The sequence below is a fragment of the Merops nubicus genome, unplaced genomic scaffold (genome assembly GCF_000691845.1).
Source record: "Merops nubicus isolate BGI_N331 unplaced genomic scaffold, ASM69184v1 scaffold30960, whole genome shotgun sequence".
Taxonomy (NCBI): Eukaryota; Metazoa; Chordata; class Aves; order Coraciiformes; family Meropidae; genus Merops; species Merops nubicus.
Genome location: NW_008581378.1, coordinates 28,750 through 51,257, shown reverse-complemented (window position 1 = coordinate 51,257; position 22,508 = coordinate 28,750). Strand labels below are relative to the sequence as shown.

Below are 22,508 nucleotides of genomic sequence, written 5' to 3'. Positions count from 1 at the left end.
CTGGCAAGCCACTGATTTCCTCTTCACTGCATTCTCATCTAATACTGGTGCTGCAATGCACAGTCCTGAATGATATTGGCTCAAAGTCTTTGTTTCCTGGGTGATTTAAATGATTTCGACCAATATGGACACAGGGTGTTTGTTCTAACAAGGTTAATGTGTATACAAGCAAAGGGTCTTTGATATGCTCATCAGTAGTTGATGATTTCTGTTCTGTAACAACTTTGGTTGCTTCCATGATCTATGTATGGTAATATTTTCAGGTTTAAACCCTGCTCTGGAATTCCTGGGATCATAATAAATGGAATAAATGAAAAGTCTTGTTTCTCTCTGTTCACTTAAGGAATCAGTCTTGATTTTATATTGCTCACTTTTTATTTTGTTTGAGAGATTCAGACATAATGAGAAATGAAGAGACAGTTAAAATCAGACTTGGGAACTCAGTTCTGAGCTCTGCCAGCCTTGGACTTGTTCCATGATATTAGGTATTGGGAACACTGCTGAATTTTCATGAAGAACCCATTTTGAAGGAATCTTTGTGAATAACTGGAAATTGATTTAATGATACTTTGATACTGACCTCACAGGTAGTAGCTATTAATTTAGATTTCAGAGTGCAATCACAATAGATGAAATCTCAAAAGCTCCAACAAAATCAAGGCTCTACTGCTGTTCCTTTCCTTCTGGGTTTTTTTAAAGTCATGAATTAGGTCTAGATTAGACCACCCCATAACATAACTGGAAAAGCAAGTGAGTACAACTGAAGAGTATTTTGCCACAGGCCTATTTTTCCTTGAGTGAAGCTGAGTGTAAATTTGCCAGGAAAAGGAAGCTAGGTAGTAATCATCTAATTAGAACCTAAAATGTATATTAATTTATCCCTGGTTTGGCATGAACTTGAGGCCAGTTTCAAAAGGTTCCTGCTGCTGGGGTTTCTACTTGACCAGCAATGTTGAAATGTATCCAGCGTGCTCCCTCAGTCTCATGGCTGTTGTCCAGTCAACCAGCTGGAACCTAATTGCTCTTTTTTCCCCCTCAGTTTCCCATGTGGCATTGCTAACAGTGAAAATCTCATTTAAATCTCATTGCAGCAAAGTGACTCCAGCATCACTCGTGAATTCTTGCTCCTGGATGCACTTTAAATAAAATCAGCAAGGCTCCCCTGATATTACCTCGTATTTTTCTGGGATTCCAAAACCAGACCATTAAAATAATGAAAGGAAAAATTATAAGAGTAGAACCAGCTTCCTGTCTGGAAATAATACATCACTGTCTGTGCCTCCTTCTTGTGACTGACCCAGGAGTCAGGTCTACAGAGCAAAGCCTCTGAGCATGTTCCCTGGAGAGGATTGACCAGCTCCTAATTACATGTGCAATTAGCGAGCGGTAGCTTCACTGTTTGCTCCTAACTGAAATCTCTACCCACAGGACAGGGACAATTTCCCATCTCAGTCTTGCTGTCTAATGCTGAATTCTGGGAAGAGAGCCTAGTCCTCAAGTGCTTTTTGTTGTGAGTTGAACATTGCTGCTCTGAATGCTCCCTAGTGCCTGTAGCTTGGGAAAAGGCTGTTTCCCTTCCTTGTCTCCAGACATACACCCTCACAGCAGCCAGTGTGCCTCTGCTCTCTGCTGTCTGGCTCTGCCTGGCTCAGTGAGGCTGCTCCTTCAGGCTCTGCTTCTTCTCTGCTTGCGCTCCTGACCTTGCTTCCAAGGAGATTGTGTTTTCTCATATACATCTTCAGTTGAAAGAATGTATTTCATTCTTTGTTTTCATCCTTTCCATTCACAAACACAACAGTGTTTGTTTATTTGTTTGGTTTTTTTTTTTTTTTTATGTTCATTAGTGCATTATACTCTATCTGGATTAATATCTAGATCTGAGGTAGAATACCAGCCTCACTCCTCAGACAGCTTTCAGGTTTTCTGTTCTTACCCTCCCCGTGTGAAAGATTCCTCTTCTTTTGGACTAGTTTGCCATGCTGACAAAAACAATGTTCTGCTTTTTCTGCTTCAGAGCTCTGGTTGTCCTGTTGTTTCTGTGTAAGTCACATCACCTCTCTCTGAACCTGCCAGACTTTGTCACTGTGTATTGTTGAACTGGACCCTCTTGGTTCTGTCGTGTGTTTATGGAGGGGTTTGTCAGGGCGTGGTCTGTTCATATTGCTGGGGTAGACTACACTGGCTGGATCTAGTTATCAAACCCTGTGAGCATGTAAATAGTGGGAAGCATCTGGTCTGCTTCTATGAATTGCAAGAATATTTCCCAAGTGTGAGCCCTCAATCTGACACCTCTGTGTGGTGGTTCACTGTCCTTTTCTTTTCACAGCTGTAGAAACTACTTCGAGCCAGACACTGTTACACATTCACAATGTTGTGATCTAGTTCGTGCAATATTTTAATCAACTGTTTTGACTGTTGGGGTGTGGGAAAGGTAAAGACACTCTTAAGGGAGAGCCAACAAACTCTTGACACTCAGCATACACATTGCGTCTTATTTACACGTAATTTATCCATACTTACTTGAAGTTCGTGGTATCACAAATGCATTCAAAAGAATTCTATTTCTGCTTCAGTATCTTTTTGATCACAAAAAAAAGCCCAGTAACTTCCACATACAGGATTTATTCTGTCTTCTAAGTCGGGTGATTCTAGTACAGATGCAATCCTACAAAAATACAGTGCTAGAGTATAGTACACATTTTGAAAATAAACCTGATATCTGGGGGAGAACAGTCTTCTGGCAGTTTTGGGATACCATCCAGCGTCTTCAGATTTGGCAAACTGGAGAATACACTTAAAGAGAGAGAGACAAAAGAAAAACAGCAATTGAGATAAATAATCTTGTGAAATGTTGAGAACAAAATAGACTGATGAAAAAAACCAAACAGCAGATTCAAACATATCCAAAATAGATTTGTATTGTTGGAAACCTTGATTTGCCATTTGTTAAAGAATGTATCTGGTAAAGAGCTAATTTAAAATTTTAATTTTTCACTCTGTTGCACAAGTTTGATATCCTAGGCTCAGTAAAGCAGTACAAGTATCTATGTTTTTAATAGACTAGAATCAAACCAGCTGTCTAATGCAAAGGAAAGGACACAGTGTTAGCCTAGACTGAATTTCCTAGACTGATGAAAAGCAAAGATTCAAATTGCAAGAAGTGCCACACAACTTTATCCTTCTGTGACAAACATAGTGGGGTCTCTGCAAAGTTTTTTGCACTTCTGAGTCTCCCAAAGAAAAGAAGTCCCTGGTTTGTGGGCACGATGCCAAACTGAAATGCATAGCTCTGCCTCCTAATGTACTGTCCCTTTTAGACAGCACGCCAGTATCTAACCTCAGTTGTCAAGATGTCACATTCTCCAGAAGAGTTTAAGGGAGCCACAGCCCCCTCAAACACTGCACAGGGTGTTAACCCACATGCTCTAGTATTTGGTCTTGTGCCTCCCGAGGTGAGCGTGGACTCACCGATGCTCAGTCTGGGCAGGTAACTCAGGGCTTTAGCTATGCTTGAACATGATTCATTCTGCCTTCCAACACTGGCAGGGAAAGTAATATCCGACTAATAACAATATTTAATTGCCTTAACAACTGGTAGGATTTGGAGTGGAAACATTATTAGCAATTATTAGAAAGTGCTTTTCAGCTTTTGTTCTCCCGGACCTTTTGGTATGAAGATAAACTGTGAAATCCATAATTTTAAATTCACTTTTTAACCATCATTTTGACATCTACCTGTCTACATTTAGCAAGCATAAGCATCACCATCACACTGTCAAAGGGATGCCTACTACACTGAAGGAAAAACTGTATTGGAGAGGTTCTCATTAAGCACTCTTTCAAATTTCTCCCATTTTTTTCCCCCTCCTAGGAAGAGATGACTTGTTAGACATGTGCTGTAAGGTTTATCTCAAAAACAACATCAATGCCTTCAGTAGATGGCTGACATGACTCTGTGTTTGTAGTGGGATGCAGATTTTTGAAGAGTTTAGAAGGAACATGCTTTATTCCCTTTTCTGACGTGCATGCAATTTTTTTTTTTCCTGGCAACAGGGTTTTGGAGTCAAAGGAATGGGGGAAGAATGGAATAGGAGTGTGAGTGTCAAACCAAGCATGAGACTTAGAATCAATTACCTTCCCCTGAATCCTCTACTCTGTCTTGGATTTGAATTTTCATTTCCAGTGTCCAAGGCAGCTCTGTTAAGTTTACAGTACGCTGCACTGCCTGTGACATACACCTACACTGAGTGGGGTGTTCAAGGCAGCGCAACCTCCACAGTGCTGTCACAGGGAGAGGAGAAAATCCAGACAAATCAAATTAACGTAACTTAGTTTTCTCTTGCTTTAGCTCCCATCTTTCAGCACATCCTTCTGATTCCATCTCTGACATGTAATGCAATTTAGACTCCTTTCAGAATACACCAGGGATGCAATGAGACTGAAGAGCAATTGAGTAATAGGTAGTTTCTATTAATAAAAGGGAATCTATTTCATCTGCCCTACTCACTGTTTCTAAACTCGATCCATGGACTCAGTTCAGTTCAAGAACTACCAGCCATGTGGTTAGAAAGCCTCCTAGGCAGTTCCTGAATATTTTGTGGTGATTATCAGATACTGCCTCACCAGCCTGTATTGCTTCAACTTTTATGATAGCTAAAACTACAGGAAAATAAAGATATTGCTCAAGGGGGCTTGCTGTATTTGAGATCCTATTCCATTTAAATTGTCTCACAAACATTTCTTTGTGTTGCTCAACTTTTGCAGCCATGAGATAGTAAGACTTACAGTTGTCTGTATCTTTCTTGAAACTCACAGGGATTCCTCTTGAGGATAAGAGATTCAAGTGGAGTATGTCTGAAGTCTGATATTCCTTTTAGTGTCATAATGTTATTTTCAGCGAGTGATAAGTGCTGAATCTGAGGTGTCTTTGGCAGCTGTTTCAAGGATGTAAAGTGGTTTTTATTGACATTTAGTTCTCTGCATCTGTAAAGCACAAAGCATATGACATCACTGATCACAACCATAAAAGTATACACCTATAGGCCAACACTGGGATAGTCAAATTCATGGCTTCCAATGAGAGGTAGAAGAATTTGATTCCACGAGACCTGGTTTCACACTAGTCTTACATTTGTGCTATTTTTGCCTGCCCATGGACTGCAAGATCAGACCCTTACACTTTATTCTCTCATCTTTCATTATATTGTACAATGGATACATTGTCATTCCTGTTCTAATTTTTACAGCTTTTCATATACCTAGACACATGACAACACAGCAGCAACAGATGGTCTGTAAAACTTGAATTGTCACTGTCACACTCGGCCTTTCTGTTTGGGTTATGTTCCACCACCTCTTCATATACATTCCTTCAGTTTTCAGCAACTTTCCCTTTCAGCAAAAATATCACGGAACTTGATGAGACTCATTAATTATCCCCCAGGAATAAAAGAGAATAAAAAGGAATAAAAGAGATGTCACCTGACCTTCTTACCAAGTATTTTCAATTCAGGAATGACATGAACTCAGAATAGCAATATACTGATGGAGTCTCAACACAATACCCCCCAATATATCATATTTTGCAGTTCTCAAGAGTATACTCCAGCTATTACTGAGGTAAATAATAGTTTTCCTTTCTATGATATTGCATAAAAATAGAAACAGGTCATTCTGCCTACCTTGGCAACCTTATGGCACTTAGGTCTGTCAAAGAATTGTCCACTAACCAAAGTTTTTCCACGCGAATTAATCTTCGAAGAATCCTTTTGAAGTTTTCCACCTGGTAAAGGTCACCCAGGTCCTGAAATGAAAGGTTCAACTCCTGGGAAAGGAAAAAATAAGAGAAATCACTTATGTTTTCTTCCTTGCTTTCCAATAACTATATCATTAAATCTTTTCAATGTCAGAATTAGTTAAAAGGTGAATCTGGTTTATTATGCATCAGTTTATGGTGCCAGTTGCCCAATTCACCTTAGAATCATAGTGATGCACTGTATAATTCCTTGAAAGTGAAGAAGAAAGAAACCATAGCCAGATATCAATATTCCCCAGTGTTCATGCACAGGGACAGCATGATCCAGAGAGCTGGATGCCAGTGTTAGATGGAGTTACTACCTGATCTTATGGAGGTTATAGCTCACTACTGATCAGAATCAGCAGTAATGTAGTACCTCAAACCAAAAGAATTGCTCAGGCAATTCTCATAGCTCAGGTTATGAGGAAAAAGTAACAGCTGAAATTAAACTACTCCATTTTCTATCATTCATTTACCGTCAGGCACTAAGCAGGTAAAGAACGTTGTTAGTTCTTATATGGCCAAGCACAAAGGGAGCCCTGTGACAACAGAGGAGTTTACTCTTTGCACAGGATCATGAACCCAAATTACAATATATTCCAGTGTTTCTTCCAGCTTGTAAACACCTTCTGGTTTACAATGTCATGATGCCAGCCTGAGCTTTAAAACTGCTATCTGCAAGGAGCAGCTGGCACATTATTATTATTTGGCTTATTTACTCATACAGTACAAAGTGTTAATGAGAAAGTTTTACAGCGCAGTTTTCCCAGTTCTCTTGCAGTTTCTTTTGCCACTTCTCTGTGTCAGTTACTTGCTTTCTTCTTTTCAAAGTATGTTCTTCTCCTCTGAAAAATAGCTGTTCTTTTGAAGGCCCTGCTCAGAAAGAAAGATTTACAATTATGGATGTGATATGGAACTGGCACTTGTTGAAAGATTATATATATGACTGGGAAGATATCTGAAGTGAAGAAATATATATAATATTATAGGTGTGTAGGATCCCAGGCTTCTAAGACATAAATTAATGTGAAGATTTTTCTACCATTTCTGGTAGCAATTGAAGGTCATGATGATTTGGTACGTGGTTAGTAAGTGACATTTCTTTACAGCTCAGAATGGAAGCTTTTTCTAAGTGGTTAAGCATAAGCACTGGAGTTCTAAAATACTGTTTCTAGATGTTTGTCCACATGCTATGAGTTTATGTAACGATTATGTACTTATCCTTTAATTGTCCCTAGAAAGGGGGGTGTTTGTAACTTCCCATCCAGTGACAACAACTTCAACTGGGACCAATAACCACATTTGAAACCTCATTCATATTAGTGACTCACACTGAAGACTTTAAGTCTTAAGATCTAGTGAAATACTTAGAGCTATGGATATCTTCAAATTCCTAACTAAAACAAGGGCAGTGTGGAATTTTTCAACTCTTTAGTCCAAAACATGTGAACACTGGATTTTAAAATCCACCTTTCATTCTCTATTCTTGAGTGTGTCTATAGATTGTAATTGGGCCAGTTCAGTCTTAAAATAAAACAAATGTGCTGCTGTCTGCAGGACTGGATTTCACTCTTGGTTTCTTGTTTGGCATATGGCTACTGCATTCTGAACAGTATTTAAATCTTAATGAAATTTTAAGAGGAATAATTGCCACAACACTACTACTAAAAAATTTCAATTTACCGTTCTGGCTTTTGGTTCTCATTTTCAATATTATGAAGTTTATTTTCCTAGTGATTAAAAAAAGTCAGCATGTACAATATGGGGTGAAATCCTGCCCCTTTTCAAAATAGTGGCAAACCCCATGATTTAAGCTCATAACATCTAAGGACATACTGTTTGAGTAAATAGAGATAAGGCTTAAATGTGAATATGTCTTTTTGATCTTTACCTTCTCTCACTCGAGGACAACGAAGCTGATTTCCTCGAACATCATTTTGTTCTATGTCCCACCAGCTGAGATACTTGAAGGAATCAGAAGGAAGCTTAAAAAAAAAGGCAAAATAAAGATATAAAACATCCGTTAAGGTTTTTCAATTTCTGGCATTGTATTTTCTCATATTTCTGGTCTCATTATGGTAGAAATAATATTCATACACGTTTAGAATGTCTTCTGTCTTAACACTATCTGGTGAATAGCAAGAGTGTATAGAAGTGAGGATACAGTTGCATGGATTTGTACACATATGTGCATGCTAACACAGTTTTGGCCAAGCTTACACACAATATACAATATGCAATTTCTAAATACAGAAAACTTGCCACTGTAGTCACAAATAGAATTATCAGATCATAGAATCATTCTGGTTGGAAGAGACCTTCAAGATCATCAAGTCCAACTGTTAACCCAGCAGTACTAGGCCACCACTAAACTACGTCCCTATATGAATATGAGGTTTCTGCCCATTTTGCTTTTCGACTAAAGCATGTACTACAATTTTCAGGGCATCAGCCTCCCAGGAGGGAGCAAGGAATAAAGTCTCTAACTGTCGGTAGTGTGTGGAGTAGGTGTGATTTGTATCATGCCCAACAGACACAGCACCATGATTGCCTACAGTGGGGGAACCTCTCAGAGCAACGCAGCTTGGCATTTGCTTCAACTTCCAGCACTTCTTTCACTGGAAACCATGACAGTGGAGTTGAGGCATGAGAATAGATAGAGTCCCCATCTCTGACTCAACCCCTTCAGTTACAGCCACATCCAGAAGCTGGTAAATGCTGTGGGAATTCAATTTAGGTGTAGTTAACCACAGCATGTTCTGGTTTACTGCTACAAATTGGCTCAAATATTGGAAAGAGATCTTCTCATAGAACATCTGCATTGTTCCCTTTCACAGCACTCCTGGTTGTGACATTTTACAGCAAATGTACACAGCCTCTTCAGGACTTACTATATACTTGCCCATTGCATCCAGTCCTGTGTGTAGTGCTCAAAGGCTGAGTCAAATCCCTTGCCACTGCTGACACCAATTCGTATAATCTTATCTATAATCTGACCTAGCTTTGGAAGGCAAAAGGAGGCAAAACATAGAAATCTCTCCCTCTCAGCTTCAAAGCTGAGGGAGAGATTTCTGCCTTAGCCATTCTTTGTCAGTGTCTTTCTTCTATAACCTTGTAATCAGACTGGTAAGCCAAACACTTACTGGGAAAGGTAGCCTGGAATCACAGTTCTGCCAGATGATTCCTCTGTTTTGTGATAAAACTGGCGGAATTTTCTGTGTGTCACTTAGGACAGGGCAGCAGGATGAACAGGGTTTACAGAATTTTTGATTGCTTGTAGCCAGACCTGAGGAACTAGAGAGGATATGTTAAACCAGCAATTGATTCTGTACAGAGAAATGCAAACTATTTTATAACAACTGAAAATACAGAGTAGCAAGGGGCAGGATTTAGCACCAGACAAAAGCCACATGATCCTATGGTCAAACCACAGGTAATCCCCTCCAGTCCCTTACTGGGACCTCTCTACCTATGCACTGTTTACTTACACATACAAAGTCTTCACAGTTATGTCTACACATTAGAAAGAGGAAATAGTTTGTTAGAAAAATCAGTCTTGGAGAAAATAAAGAACAAAATTTGTTCCATAGCATAAGTCCCCTTCTATCCTGTATAGCTCTGCTTTTATGGATCCAGGTTGTATGAAAAGATACCCCAATTGCCTGTTTATTTTAATCCCTTGAGGATGTTTTAGTAGAATATTAAGGCTCCAGAGAAGAGTTCAACTTCATTCAACAGATTCTTGAAGCCATGAGCTTGTGTGCTTTGTTAGTTCACTGCCTAAGGACACTTTCAAAAAGTACATTTTATATACCCCAAATGATGCAATTTCTCCAATTGTGCTTCAGAGAGATTGGGTAATTCACAGACTGGCAGCAGCAATTTAGAAATTTACCACGGAATACTTAAAAAAAATCATTTTAATTTAGTAAGTGTGTGCATACAGCACTATAATTTGACTTTTACTGTACAAGCTTGGTGAGAGCTTGCCAGAAAGTATCAGCTGTCAGTAAGCATCATTAAAACAATTAAAGTCAGGAGCAGAAATGGAGAATAAAAATGCAGCTTTAAAATGGTCCAGTGAGGATAGTGATGAAAGTTTCATACAGAGTATAACAGACAAGCTAAATAGAACATCAGTTAAAACTTATGATTACAGATTATTGGCAAATAATCATGAAGAGACGTATGCTGGTGACCTTACTGAGATTGTTTTGCCTTTTTTAAGCATCAGCAAACCCAGTACTAGACCTTTTCTGGCTTTTGCCTGAGAGCTGCATGCAGACTGCACAGAACAGAACTGACATAGGGAGCTGCTCCTCCCTTCATGCCTTCACATCATAAAGGTGCTTTTTTTAATGAGATCAAACAGCCACAACAACGTGTAGGTGACTGAAAGGAAGCTGAGCGAGCTCAGCATTTCTGAAAATAACAGCTATTTACTTAGGCATTTTTAGTGGTCATCTTGAGGCAAACAGACCATTTTCATGTGTGTGTGCTGCTCCAGATGAGTAGGCATTCACACACACAGCCACCCTGTGAAAAGAAGATTGACATTTGGTCAATATAAGAAAAAAAAAAAAAAAGTGCTGGGACATCTTGCTTAGCCCTGTCTTGGTATTTTTTCTGATTCTGCCCCCTTGTATGTTAAAAGAGGTTGTACTAGAGAAATGTGTAGAAATTCCTTTATATTTAAGAAAATGATCTGTTATTCTTCTTAGGTTCGGAAGTGATCTTTTATGATGTATGCAAATCTCTATTTATAATGGCAAGACTTTTCAAACCTACCTCCCTCTTGGCTAGATACTACCTCCTCTGCTGGGTGCATGAATATACTCTTCACCCCTTGAAATATGGGATAAAATATTTTATCTCAACCATTTAACATGATATCTATTCTGATCTTTTGGCAGAAATCCACTTGCAAAATTCTGTATGGGTGATAGAAAATAAAAAATAAAGTTTCAGAATAGATATGGATAGATAAGACTTCTCCCATCAGGTGGGTAGTGAGATTTCTCTTGGAAAGAAGGACAGAAGGAAGCATTTTTCATCTCAAAACTGCCCGGGTTTAATAAGCACCAGCTGGACCCTAACAGTATGTCACAGAAGATTTTTCTGAAGGAGCAAGTGCAACACCGCTTTTCTCTCCCTTGCTTTGTCTTCCGTTCTACTTTGCTGCAAAATTGATGCAAAAGCAATGGCAATGAATGAGGCAGGATGCAATTCCAAACAATTACAGATCACACAATACATGAAAGTAACAAAATATTCTGCCCTGATGGTGAGGCCCTTCGGCTGGATATGAATCTCCAATGACACCTCTGGGAGCAGCACACTAGATTATGTCAAGCATTAGGGGGAAAAAAATTAGATTCATGATGTCTGTCCAGGCTGAGTCATTTCCTCTCACTTTGCCTGCAGTGAGAAATTGGTGGTTATCATAAATCATAGACCTAAATTCTTATGAGAGAGGAATTAATTTCACTAATGGAAACCCTCTGCGGCAATAGCATCCATCCCTCCATTCTCTCCCTTCGTGGGGTGGGGGCGGGTGTCTATGATGCCTTTTACGCAGAGATACTCGACTGTATTTTAAGAATCCTATAAAATAGGATTGGAAAGGAAACAAAATGGTAAAGGAGAAAAATCTTCTATGTGGCCAACTTGTAATTTCTGAGGCTGGCCCTCAGTCTAGTTGTTCGTGTCGTGGCTACAGCTTTGCCACTGATACCAAATCCATGTACCAAATTTCAAAATACTCAAGTCAACATTAAACATCTACAAGCTCCAGCTGGTCGGAGTATGATTTCTCCCACCTAGCTGAAGTTGCTCACTTGCAAAGCCAGGCTTAGCAAATTCTAGGACATGGACTGTGGGGGTAAGGGAAAATACTCATGACTAACCCAATCTATCTTACGCATTTTCCTCAGTGGAAGTCTCAGTGGGGAATTAAGTGGCGTAAATATTTTGTAAACTGGAAGGAATGAGTACAGAACAGCTACTGCATTTTTCATAAAAATGATTTGTGAGATATCAGGCCATATCTTGGAAAATCATGCATTCCTATAGAGTTCACTGATAAAGTCACACTTTATCAAGATGTCAGCATCAGTCTTGTGTCTGTGAAATGGGTCTGCTTCTCTTCCCACTGACAGCTTGGCAAAATTCTCACAGGCAACAAAATGCTATAAATTTCCTAACTGCAGTGCAAGTCCATTTGAGTTCAGCTGACTTTAAGGGTAGAATTTATTAAAAGACCATTAAATGCTTTAAAGAGCTATAGCCGAGCTACTTCTGAAACTATAGCAGTGAAAGATATTCTGAGTCAAAAACATTCCTCCTGTCATTTTAGATATTTGGCTATTAAAAAAAGACTCTCAGTCAAGAGTCCTTTCTCCTGATACAACAGATAGCCTCCATAAATAAACATCTTAGACTTTACAGCACAGGTTCAGCTTTGCCTCACAAAAGTGGCAAATGGAAAGCTCAGGGGAAGAGGAGTAGAGATAAAGAAGGTTAAAAGAAAATTCTTGCATTGGGGATTTAAAAGGCTTTTATCCCAGTGTTCTGAGCAGTTTTGGGGTCTGGCCTAGCTTCCAGTAGTCTTGTCCCCAGCTATGTTTCATGGGTCAGCAGCCTCGAGCAGGCTTACTTTTCACTGAACCATGGTTGCTTCCCCTGTAGATCTGAAACACCCTTGATAAAGGATTTGGGAACAAGGAGTAGGGCTATTTATACTACCTCTTCACATATACAGAGTCAGAATTCCTGTGGTGCTCTCTACAGCTTTACATCCCACCAAGCTACAGAACATACATGATGGAAAGGCTTGTGGTTGAGCTCAGTAGGAGTCTGCTCAGATTGCTATTTAACAGCAAAGTGCTCCAAGCTCTTTCAGTCCTGCTACCACAGAAGTAAAAACACAGAGCATTCTAAAGGAATCAAATCTAGTGTATTTTTAGATTATACTTAAGACAAAAAAAAAGCCTCCACCAAAGAAATGATGAAAAGGGTGATACGTCCTCCCAAAGCAAAGAGTTCTTCTCCCTATGTCAGAGCTGCTGATTTTCCACAGGCTCTACGAGACGTGGTTATGGATCTGTCCAAACCACTTGCATATTTGTGGCATGGTACAAACACCCATTTATTTATGTTGTCTCAGTCAATTGCACATGCCAAAGCTGATCAACAGAAATGAACTGTAGTGTGAGCTTACAAACCAAGTTGTATAGGTATTTAAAAGACAGCACACTCAGAATTCAGGCTGTGCTTTGTTCAAATTGCACACAATTTACTGCTGTGCAGCAGCTGTTGCTTGTATGCAAACATTTATTATGACAACTCTCTGAACTTTGAATAGTGGAGGACTTGGACATAGTGTTTCCACACTCTATTACCTCTCAATTACTTTTTTATAGGAGTTTTATGAGACATTATGCAACATTTTGAAGCGGTTGTTTTGAGCATAATTTAGTGAGAAACACACCTGTAAGTTATGGCTGCTATGCATCCTTGCTGTTAGCTCTATCATCAATTATCTTGCTTTATGCATCATAAAATTGCCCCCCCCCCCAAAAGACATAATTAACATAATTAGGTCTTATCACCATAATTATACATTCCTAGCATATTAACTAACATTCCATGCAGCTCTTCACGGATCTAACTTGCAACAATACAAATTCCAGATCTCAATCAATGTGCCTTTCACACATTTTTACAGCAAATTATATATCTTTGTTGAGATAACTTTTGTCTTCCAGCAATCAGCCCGTGATACCAAGAAACCCCCCCAGTTTTCTTCCTGTTTCCACTGCACAACGATCTCCATCAGCAACACAGGTCGGTACTTTTTAAAAAGACACTCAATCCTGTAACACTATCTTTGTTGTCAGAGCATGTCAAGCCAGCTCTGCGATGACCACAGCTACTTCTTTTCTTTTACCCTCCTACCTTTCAGACATGTCTTGCTGTCGCATGGAATCCTCACATCTTGCATAAGGCTACTTGTCTACAGTCAAAGCTTATCTTCCCATCTTTGCCTCTGCATAGAGAGGTAGTCCTACCCCTTCTGAGGAGAGGTTCTGCAAGGATCCTGGCTGGGGCTCTATGGATTCACTGTCTCCAAGGAAACACTGTCACCTCGCAACACAGTCACGTTAGGAGCTATTGTTACCAATCTCTTAAGCACATCAAACAAATTCCTGTGCTGATCTAGCTGGTATCATTGAACCATCTTCCCAGGAGGTGGCTAAAGATAGGTTGGTGATACCTGTAGCAGGCTACATGATCATCCAGATGAATCTCTGGTGTGCTCACTCCAGCAACTTCCCTTTTCTGAATTGCTTTCATAATTTTGCCCACTTAAAGTTTATCTTTTCTTTGCTTAAAAGGTCTCCTGCTTCATTAATAGCTGTTAAATACTTTATGATTTTATCCAAGAACTTTGGCTGAAAAGAAAATAGATACTTAAAGTGTCTCATATTTTATGTAATGGTCACGGAAGTTCTTCATGAGCATCTCTTCACTCTGTCAAATGTCCTTGCCTCATTTGAACGTGCTCAGCTACTTTAAAAAAAAGTCTCCCAGGCTTCCTTCTTCGAGTTTGCACCTGAGAATGAAAACAAGAGACTCCTCTTGGTGGGAACGGGCAGGTCAGTTTTGTGTCTATTTTTATATTACATTTTTCTCAAAACATTAAAGCTATAGGTCCTGAGAGTAAGTCTAGTGAAGCTATTCAATTCAAAATGTGTTTCATATAACGTTCCTTTGGCTCACTCAAAGTGCAGACACTGGCAATGTGCCACTGGTGGAATTGCAGCAGCCCAGAATCATTACAGGTGCTGGCTAGACCCTGCTGAAGTTTACAGATGGCTTTTAAACTCCAACAGTAGTTACGGGAACCAGGTTTCAGTGCTGTGCTGTGTAAGGTTATAACAGAGCACTCACTCATGCCCTATTGATCTGCATCTCCCATACCACAGGCATAGTTCCTTCTTCACCTGAACTCCCAAGCTCCATACTGAAAGAACAGGGGAAAAATAGATTAAGAACAATGTAGAAAAAAGTATAGTAAACCCCTCTGCCCAGAGATATTCAAGTGGAAAGACCATATAGCTACAAATCTCTGCGGTTCAGACTTCCTATCTTGCAATTTCTTCACAGAAAAATTATTTCTATCCTCCCTTCAGATTTATCTTTTCTCTTCTTCTTGTTCCTTATAGAGGCTGTTCATTGTAAAAACCTTCTGTGTCGAGAGGCATGTGCTTTTCTCAACAGTGACTGAAGTCTCCAAAACATTCTCTGAGGAATTCTGTTGCCAAACTTCACTGTGCCAGTAAAGTACAGGTGCATAATGTTTATGAGAAAATTTCAGCTCCTACATAAACGTATTTTGTGGTTCCAAATGTTGAATTTTCAGATCATTATCTGAAATTTAAGTAGTCACCCCACATAGAGGTTTCACTAAAACTTCATGTGGTACAGGCTGAGTTTATTACATGGTGGGCAAAGGGATGGGTTAGCAAGAGTTTCATCAGGTCACTTGAGCACATATTTTCTCCACCTGCTAAGGAAAAAAAAATTATTTCTAAATTAAACAAGACTGAAATTTGGGGCCTTTGTACTTACCATTTTTCCTCTATATGCAAAATGAAAGGTATTGGTCCACAACACAGCCTGATGGGCTTCAGATCTTCTATGGCAAAGGCATTCCTCATAAAGCACATGAAAAATTATCTATGTGCTATTTCAGGGAAATGACATCTTTCAGATGGTGTCGGCCTTTCCATTACAAACATTATTTTTCAGATCTTTGTAACCTGTCCATAAAAATGTGGTTTGCCAAAAAAAATCAGCACCATGTCCCACACTCGCAAGAAACGAATAGTTTTTCCCACTTTATTGAATTTTGACCAGCAACTTTGTCTTCAAAATGGCCAAGAAGAGCAAGTACAGGGTGGGCATCAGTCTCAACCACGTGTCTCTCTCATCTACATTTGACTGACCAAATGCTTCCATGCATATCCTACAGGTACATGAAATACGTATGAACTGGGCAGAAGACATCTCATTCTGAGACCTGATTAATGATGGAAACAATTCTGTGACTGCCATAGGCCACAAGAGGCCCTATTGTTCTGGGCACCATAGAAAGCCAGTAAAACAGTTTGTTCCAGAGACTTTGTAGTCTAACGGAGCAGAGCAGACAAAGAGTAGGAGAAAGGAAATAATATTATCCCTCCCCTTTTATACAGAAATAACTGAAATGCTCAGACCATGAAATCCTGGTATTGAGGTAGTCAACAGCAAGAATTCTGTTAATGTGAATAGGGTCAGCATTCATACAGGATTCACAGAGACTGACTTCATTAAGATCAGTCTAGATGAACAATCTGGCTTTAAAGTCTATGCAGTTAATGGCTGAGTTTTTCTGATCTGACATTGTGGTAATCATCGTTAAAGAAAACTTAAACGATGCTTCTCTATTACAGCTTTTTTATTCTGATTCAGGGATATCACAGCTTGTAAAAATCTCTTTGTTCAGGTAATGTCACATTCTTTATGTAAAATTCTTACGTTACTTAGTGTTAACTTGATACTTATTGGTGATATCCAACCATTAGGTTGATGCCACCAGTGAAATCAGATCAAAAAAATTAACATTATAGTGACAGCCGAAAGCTAATCTCTCTATTGATCTTACCTGGTTTGACTATATCCAGGAATCCATGGCATTTGTATGAGATGAATCAGTTAGAGAGAGAGAATTTCTTTGAATATTTCGTTAGTATAATCTGCATGGATACTCATAGGAAGCACTAGAAAAGGAAAACAACATTAATTGCATATAAGCTCTTCTGTGCTTCAGCTGATATGCAGGTACACTTGCATAAACTAACTGGTTATTTTAATGAGTTACCTAGGCAACAAATGCCTTTTTTTTTTCTGCCCATTCAGGATTCCAGTAAACTATTTGACTCCCACTGGTAGGACCTGGTGAGCATTCACAGGGAAAAGCCAAGTACAGCAGAATAAAGCCTTGGATAGAAGAAGAGCTGAGTTAGTGAAACTTTTCATCAGAGTTACCAGACAAAAAGGAATCAATAACTAGCTGCATAAATAATTGAAGTGAAAACTATATGTCTGGTTTTCTAAGGTGTTATAAACCCATGTATTCCAAGATGGTTGGAGTGGCTGTAACTAAGCAACGAGTACTGAAACTTGGTTCTCTCTTTGGAAAAACAATGGGCTTGAAAGTCATACTGACAATATCTGGCACAGAGGACTGAGTCTTTCTATTGATTTATGGTCTTTGGATCAAGCCATAAAAAAGATATGTTTATGGAATGAAGAGTGGCATTTTTATTTGGTTTAGGAGAGACTTATTTCAGTATTGAATGTGACTTTTCTAATAAAAAGGACAACAATTTCTTGACAAAGTAGACTTTTTCTGACACTAAAGAAAGAGCACATAAAGTGATGTTTTCAGATTTTTTCTCTCCAAAGTTTCTTTTAAAAAAAAATAATGGGCATAACTTGCCTTCTCTTGCATTTGGCAACTTCTCTGTGCACGTAGGAAAGAGAAAACAAAACTGCATCCCAAGTGAAGTCGGTGGCAAGCAGCGCTCCTGTCGCTTTATGTGCAACAATGATTTCTTCCATTATATGTCTGACCAAGATGAGACATTTCCTTAAAACACAGCTTCTTATGCTGAACGAAATGATGGCATCCCTAATACAGAGATGCACATAAGCTTACACTTAACCTTTTGGGCCGTAAGAGTAAAGCCATTGAATTCAGCTGGAGAAGAATCAAACTTGCACGCGCATATAGAAAAAAACCAAATGGTATCTGCCAGGTATCTACCAGATACCTGCCAGATTTCTCACAAGAGATTAAACCCAGCATTCTCTTACAGAGGTCATGGTTTAGAGCTCATAGCACGTCGAAATTGATAGGCAAAGTGCCATCCATTCTAATGAGCTTTCTGTCACTCTTCACTTCTCCAACTGCCAGTTCTGTCTAATTCTCAAAATTTGAAACATCTTCTCCAAAGCTGCCTGAACAAACGGGATCAGGCAATTGATGAAGCTACCCAGAGATGAAAAGTCTGACATGAGGGTGGACTCATTTGCTTCCATCCACACCTTTATTATGACTCTCACGTTTCATCTTTTCGTATGTTAATTGTTAATAATTGCCAATGGAATACAACATTCATTAACTACTTCCTAATTTATTGAACATAAATTTCATCAGGTAATTTTAATCATATGAAAATCATTCTAAATTCATTTTGATGAACAATCTCCTGTTGCAGTCTTGTAAGCTTCCTTTTACACTGTGTCATTTGAAGCAGTACCTCTGGTTAGTCTCCTGTCTAACTTTTGTTGTTGCAGATGCCACCATATTCCCATAAATTGTCCTTATTTATGTAACCGCTGCCAACTGCTAAAGAGTTCTGTTTCCTTTTTTGTAGAGAATGGATTACCTGAATTATACTGAAAAAATTGTTTCACTTCATCCATCAAAACCTTGCTTTCCTGAAGCCCAGATCTTGAAAATATGGAAATACTTAGGAGTTCCTAGAGCACTCCTTTATTAAACTGGCTTCATGAAGTTGTCATATGTTAGATATTTAAGATAAATAGGCATAATCTCTTTAAGTATGGAACAGGAAAACTTCTTGTAATACATTTGACTCGTTCAATCTGCCATTATCAATACCAGCAGTGCTCAATTTCTTTATACTGGGCAGCCTTTCCTTTTGTCTGAAACACTTTGCACCTTTCCTTCCCCTTCTCTCCAGTACCTTCCTGCCTCGTGTGTCCATGTTTCATTCATACGCTGAAAAATGTTTGGTTGTGTGCATGCACACACATATGCCAAACTCCACCTGCACAGCAACCCCCTTTTACAGGCAGATTTACAGATATACACATTAGCAGATGTATAGATGTTTGTTTGTGTGTGTGTCTGTGCATGTTTGCACACATGTGGATACACGCATGCAACTGATGTGTCCAGACAGGCAGGGGAACAGATTCTAAGTATTCTCATACAGATGAAAATTTTGTGGAAGACCATTGGATTTCAGTACAAATGTGCTTTCAGACATAGAATCATAGAATGGTTTGGGTCTAGTAGTCCAACCCCTCTGCAGTGAGCAGGCACATGTGCCACTAGAACATACCTACTGTCTCTCTAAGATCTATCCATTCTTACTTCCGTTTCAATGACACAATATGTTTTACTGAACTGCCTTTCTGGGTGTTGTCACTCCATTGCTGGGCCAAGATGGTAAGAACTACCCAGCTCCACATATGCTAAGAAAGTAGTGAAAGAACAGGAAAGCATGCATAAGCAACACACTTGAATGATAAACATAATTTGGTGGATTAAAATTCAGAGACACCTGCTCCTTTTGCAATCAAAGAAGGAACTGAGAACTATGGACATGTATACAGAGGCAGAAATTGTTCCTGACATCTCTGATATTTTTATCCCTATTCTCTCCCCAAGTCTTATTGCCAAAAAAAATGTAGTTCAAATGAACATCTTGTTATTCATTGTCTGCAGGGATAATAAAGATGTTCTCTAGCTGAAAACAGAAAGCAGGGCCTCCTATGACCACGGGGAAAAGAAGAGGGAAGCATTATGAGGAGAACCCTCTATTTTTATTGAAGGTGTTGTGTTCATGCAGCTTTTGTCAGGAAATCCAAATAATTTGCTCCCACTTGCTTTCAGCTTGAAAAAAATGGCAGCCTTGTGTTAAAAGAAACAGCCTTGTGTCTTTCCAAGTGATTCTTTTATAGGAAGGAGACAGACGCACTGTAGCTGTCCACAATTACCGCATTTAAAGTTAGAAACTGGCATGTCCTGCCAAAAGAAATGAAATGTAATGCAATGTGTTTCTGCTCAAAGTCAGAGACTGCATTGGCTGTATCGCAGCAAAAGCCTCCCGAGGGCTACATGACATTCTCCTTTCAGCAGCTCGGGGGGTATTTAGGCATCCTTGGGACTGATTTTCCGTTTCTTTGTCTCTCAGCTAAGGATTGGTACCTGCTGCTAGGCAGGTGTGAGTGCCAGCCTCACCAAAGTGGGGTTTCTGAGTAACTAGTATATTGCATTCACAAGGCAGACATAAATATCTAGTTTAAATCAGCTCTACTGATTTCAGCAGAGATTCCCAACTCATATATATTCAATAGACAACAAGACTTTAACCTGTCTCCAGCTGGATGAGGCACCTTCCTCTTGCTCTACACAACACTGTCTTTCCACCCAAATTCTGGTGCTGTAGGACAGCCGATCTGTTGGCAGGACTTCCCAGAGCATGTGTTTGTAATCACTGATAAGAGGGAGTGCACCACCAATATGCATCAGTCTTTCCTGCCAACGGACTCCTTTCAGTCGGGTTCCAGTAAAGGCAATCCACTGGCTTGCAAGAGGATGACTTCATCCAGTGCCTCTCTCTGCTTCAGCTGTTCTCATCCAAAGTCCTTTCTGAAAACAAATCTATATTTGTTTCTTAGGCTCATTTCCATATCCCCCCTTACATTTTTGTTTTAACAGAGATGAGGTGATAGAAGGAGCAGCTTTTTTTTTTAAGAAGAAAAATAACCCCCAGAGATTAAACCCCCTGCTATTTGGATCTATCCTGGGACTTGAAAGAGGCCAGGTCTGCTGCTGGCCTAAAGGGGGGGGTTATGAAGGTGATGTTAAACTAGTTTGTGTCACTATATTCCCCAGCCACAGACCTGCCAGGCCACTGAACCAATCTCAAACATAAGCCATACCCATCTTTCAGCTGCTTCACTTTGTCTTGCTCTGCCAGCTCCATGCTGTATTCCAGCAGCTGGGCAATACAAATTTTCTCTTCTCCTTGACTCGCACTGGGGGAAGAAGGGGACCCTGTCTTGAGCAGGAAACGTCATGTCATTGCCTCTTCAGATAAACAAAAATTATTACAGAACTAAATTACCAGGTGTAATTCTCTCGATTAAGGTAGTTTAATATTTCTGATGATACTTGTACTTTAATATCTTCTTTCAGGCCTCATAGTCTGTGCAGTTGAATTGTGAAAGATCAGCAGCTGAGCTTCAGTAGTATTCCTCCTCATTTTGCGTGCTGCCTTTGCTGTTTTGTAGAGGTACTGAATACAAAATGAAGCTGCAAGAGTGTGTTTGCTCTACAGCTAGCAAGGCATGAAATACTTCTTTCTACAGCTGCAGAGTACAGCCAGAATATTCATAGCAGTGTCACAAGAGATGTGATTCAATGTGTGACATTTAGTGTGCTATTGTGTGACACCAGATGATTAATGCTCACAGCAAAACAGGCTGGTTTAAATAAACAAAAATCAAATATGTTTTTATGATTATAGAAATCATGTGCTATATCTCTGAGGGAACATCAGCTGCTGCTCCCAAATGCTTCATATTTGTTGGCTTGGTTTTAAATGCTTTATATTTGTTGGTTTGTTTTTAAATGCTCTGATTGTTCACTGGATTTTCCTACCACATAAATCCATTGACAGTTTGGCCCAACAAGGAGAGTCAGCAATTTGGACAGTAGCTGCACATCAGTCTCCATCTTGTTTTATGAGCAGCAACTAACAGCGTCATATTGTTCCAATTTTCAGCCTTAGAAAGACATCACGAGAGTTTAAAGGGCAGGGACCTTAACCCAGTGTCAAACTACCAGGTTTCTTCCCTCCCTGCCACAAGGGCATTAGACTAACTGGACTTGGTCACTCAGCATGAAGGTTTCTTTCTCTTTTCCAGCAATGTTATTTTCTGTGGAACGAGCCGCTCGGGCTACAGTGAAATGAGTGTCCCAGAGATGAGTTGTGAGGGCAGTGTGTGCCCTGGCAGTGCTCCAGCTGCACACTGGAGCAAATCCATACGACTCAAAGCACTGTGTTTGGAAAAATCCATACGATGCAAACTGTGTTGGGGAAAACCTGGGTCCTAACTGCTGTGTCTGTGCAGGTTTAGATGGAGTTACAGCAGCTTAAGTCCCCAGTAGCATTATTGCCATACTTAGAATGGCATGACACACAAAAGCACAATGCTATCATAAATACCCCTGAGTTTATTATGAGATTCTGTCTTCCATATATCTATCTGTGCTGAATGTGAACATGCCTGCAAAATTAATAATCATCTCCAAACTCCATTTAAAAAAAAATAACTTTGTGCAGAAACTCTAAAATAGATGCATGGCTTTACAGCACTGAAGGAGGTACAAACCTAAAATGTTTTCCACTTGAAAACCTTTGTCTATGGAATTATCAGGATGCACCTCCTGGGGAAACAGCAAAGACATCATAGTCCTTTTTACTGAATGATGTTCATGTTATAAAGCTTACAATGAAGGGTGGAAAATGGGCTGCCAGGTGGTTAAAGGCCCTTCTGAAAAATAGCCTTCTATGTTGCTTTTTGGAAGCCTATTGTCATGGAATTATCATAATGTAATTTCTGTACTCTTGTCATTCATAAATAGAAGCATATTTTAAGCAGGGGTTTTTAAGGCTAAGAGGGCCTGAATTAACTTACCTTAAAGATACTTCTTAACGTACTGCCAATAAATCTACTAATAAGTTGCTGTCTCTAGAAAATACATGCAAAGTTGACACACAGGCAACATATAAGGGAATGAGTTCAGCCAGCTCCTCAAACAGGGGTTGTGGCTGCTCTCCAG

General features: G+C 39.5%; 1 protein-coding gene across 1 annotated transcript; it reads right to left on the bottom strand.

Moving 5' to 3' along the window:
- Positions 1 to 2,613: 2,613 nt before the first annotated feature.
- Positions 2,614 to 20,646, bottom strand: LOC103782081. The gene is made up of 7 exons (XM_008949829.1): positions 20,603 to 20,646; positions 8,941 to 9,022; positions 7,689 to 7,782; positions 6,552 to 6,670; positions 5,682 to 5,824; positions 4,786 to 4,983; positions 2,614 to 2,793 (listed from the first exon to the last, which is right to left on the bottom strand). The coding sequence occupies exons 1-7, from the start codon at positions 20,644 to 20,646 to the stop codon at positions 2,682 to 2,684; spliced, it is 792 nt and encodes a 263-aa protein (XP_008948077.1). The 3' UTR covers positions 2,614 to 2,681.
- Between the last annotated feature and the right edge of the window lie 1,862 nt (positions 20,647 to 22,508).

Bases quoted from the DNA above. Each gene is read 5' to 3' on its own strand.
- LOC103782081 (XM_008949829.1), bottom strand. From the start codon at position 20,646: ATGGAGCTGGCAGAGCAAGACAAAGTGAAGCAGCTGAAAGATGG. The intron at 9,023-20,602 runs GTATGGCTTATG...CCCTGTCCTAAG, and splicing joins GTGAAGCAGCTGAAAGATGG to TGACACACAGAAAATTCCGC. The intron at 7,783-8,940 runs GTAAGTGTTTGG...TTTTTTTTTAAG, and splicing joins ATTCCAGGCTACCTTTCCCA to CTTCCTTCTGATTCCTTCAA.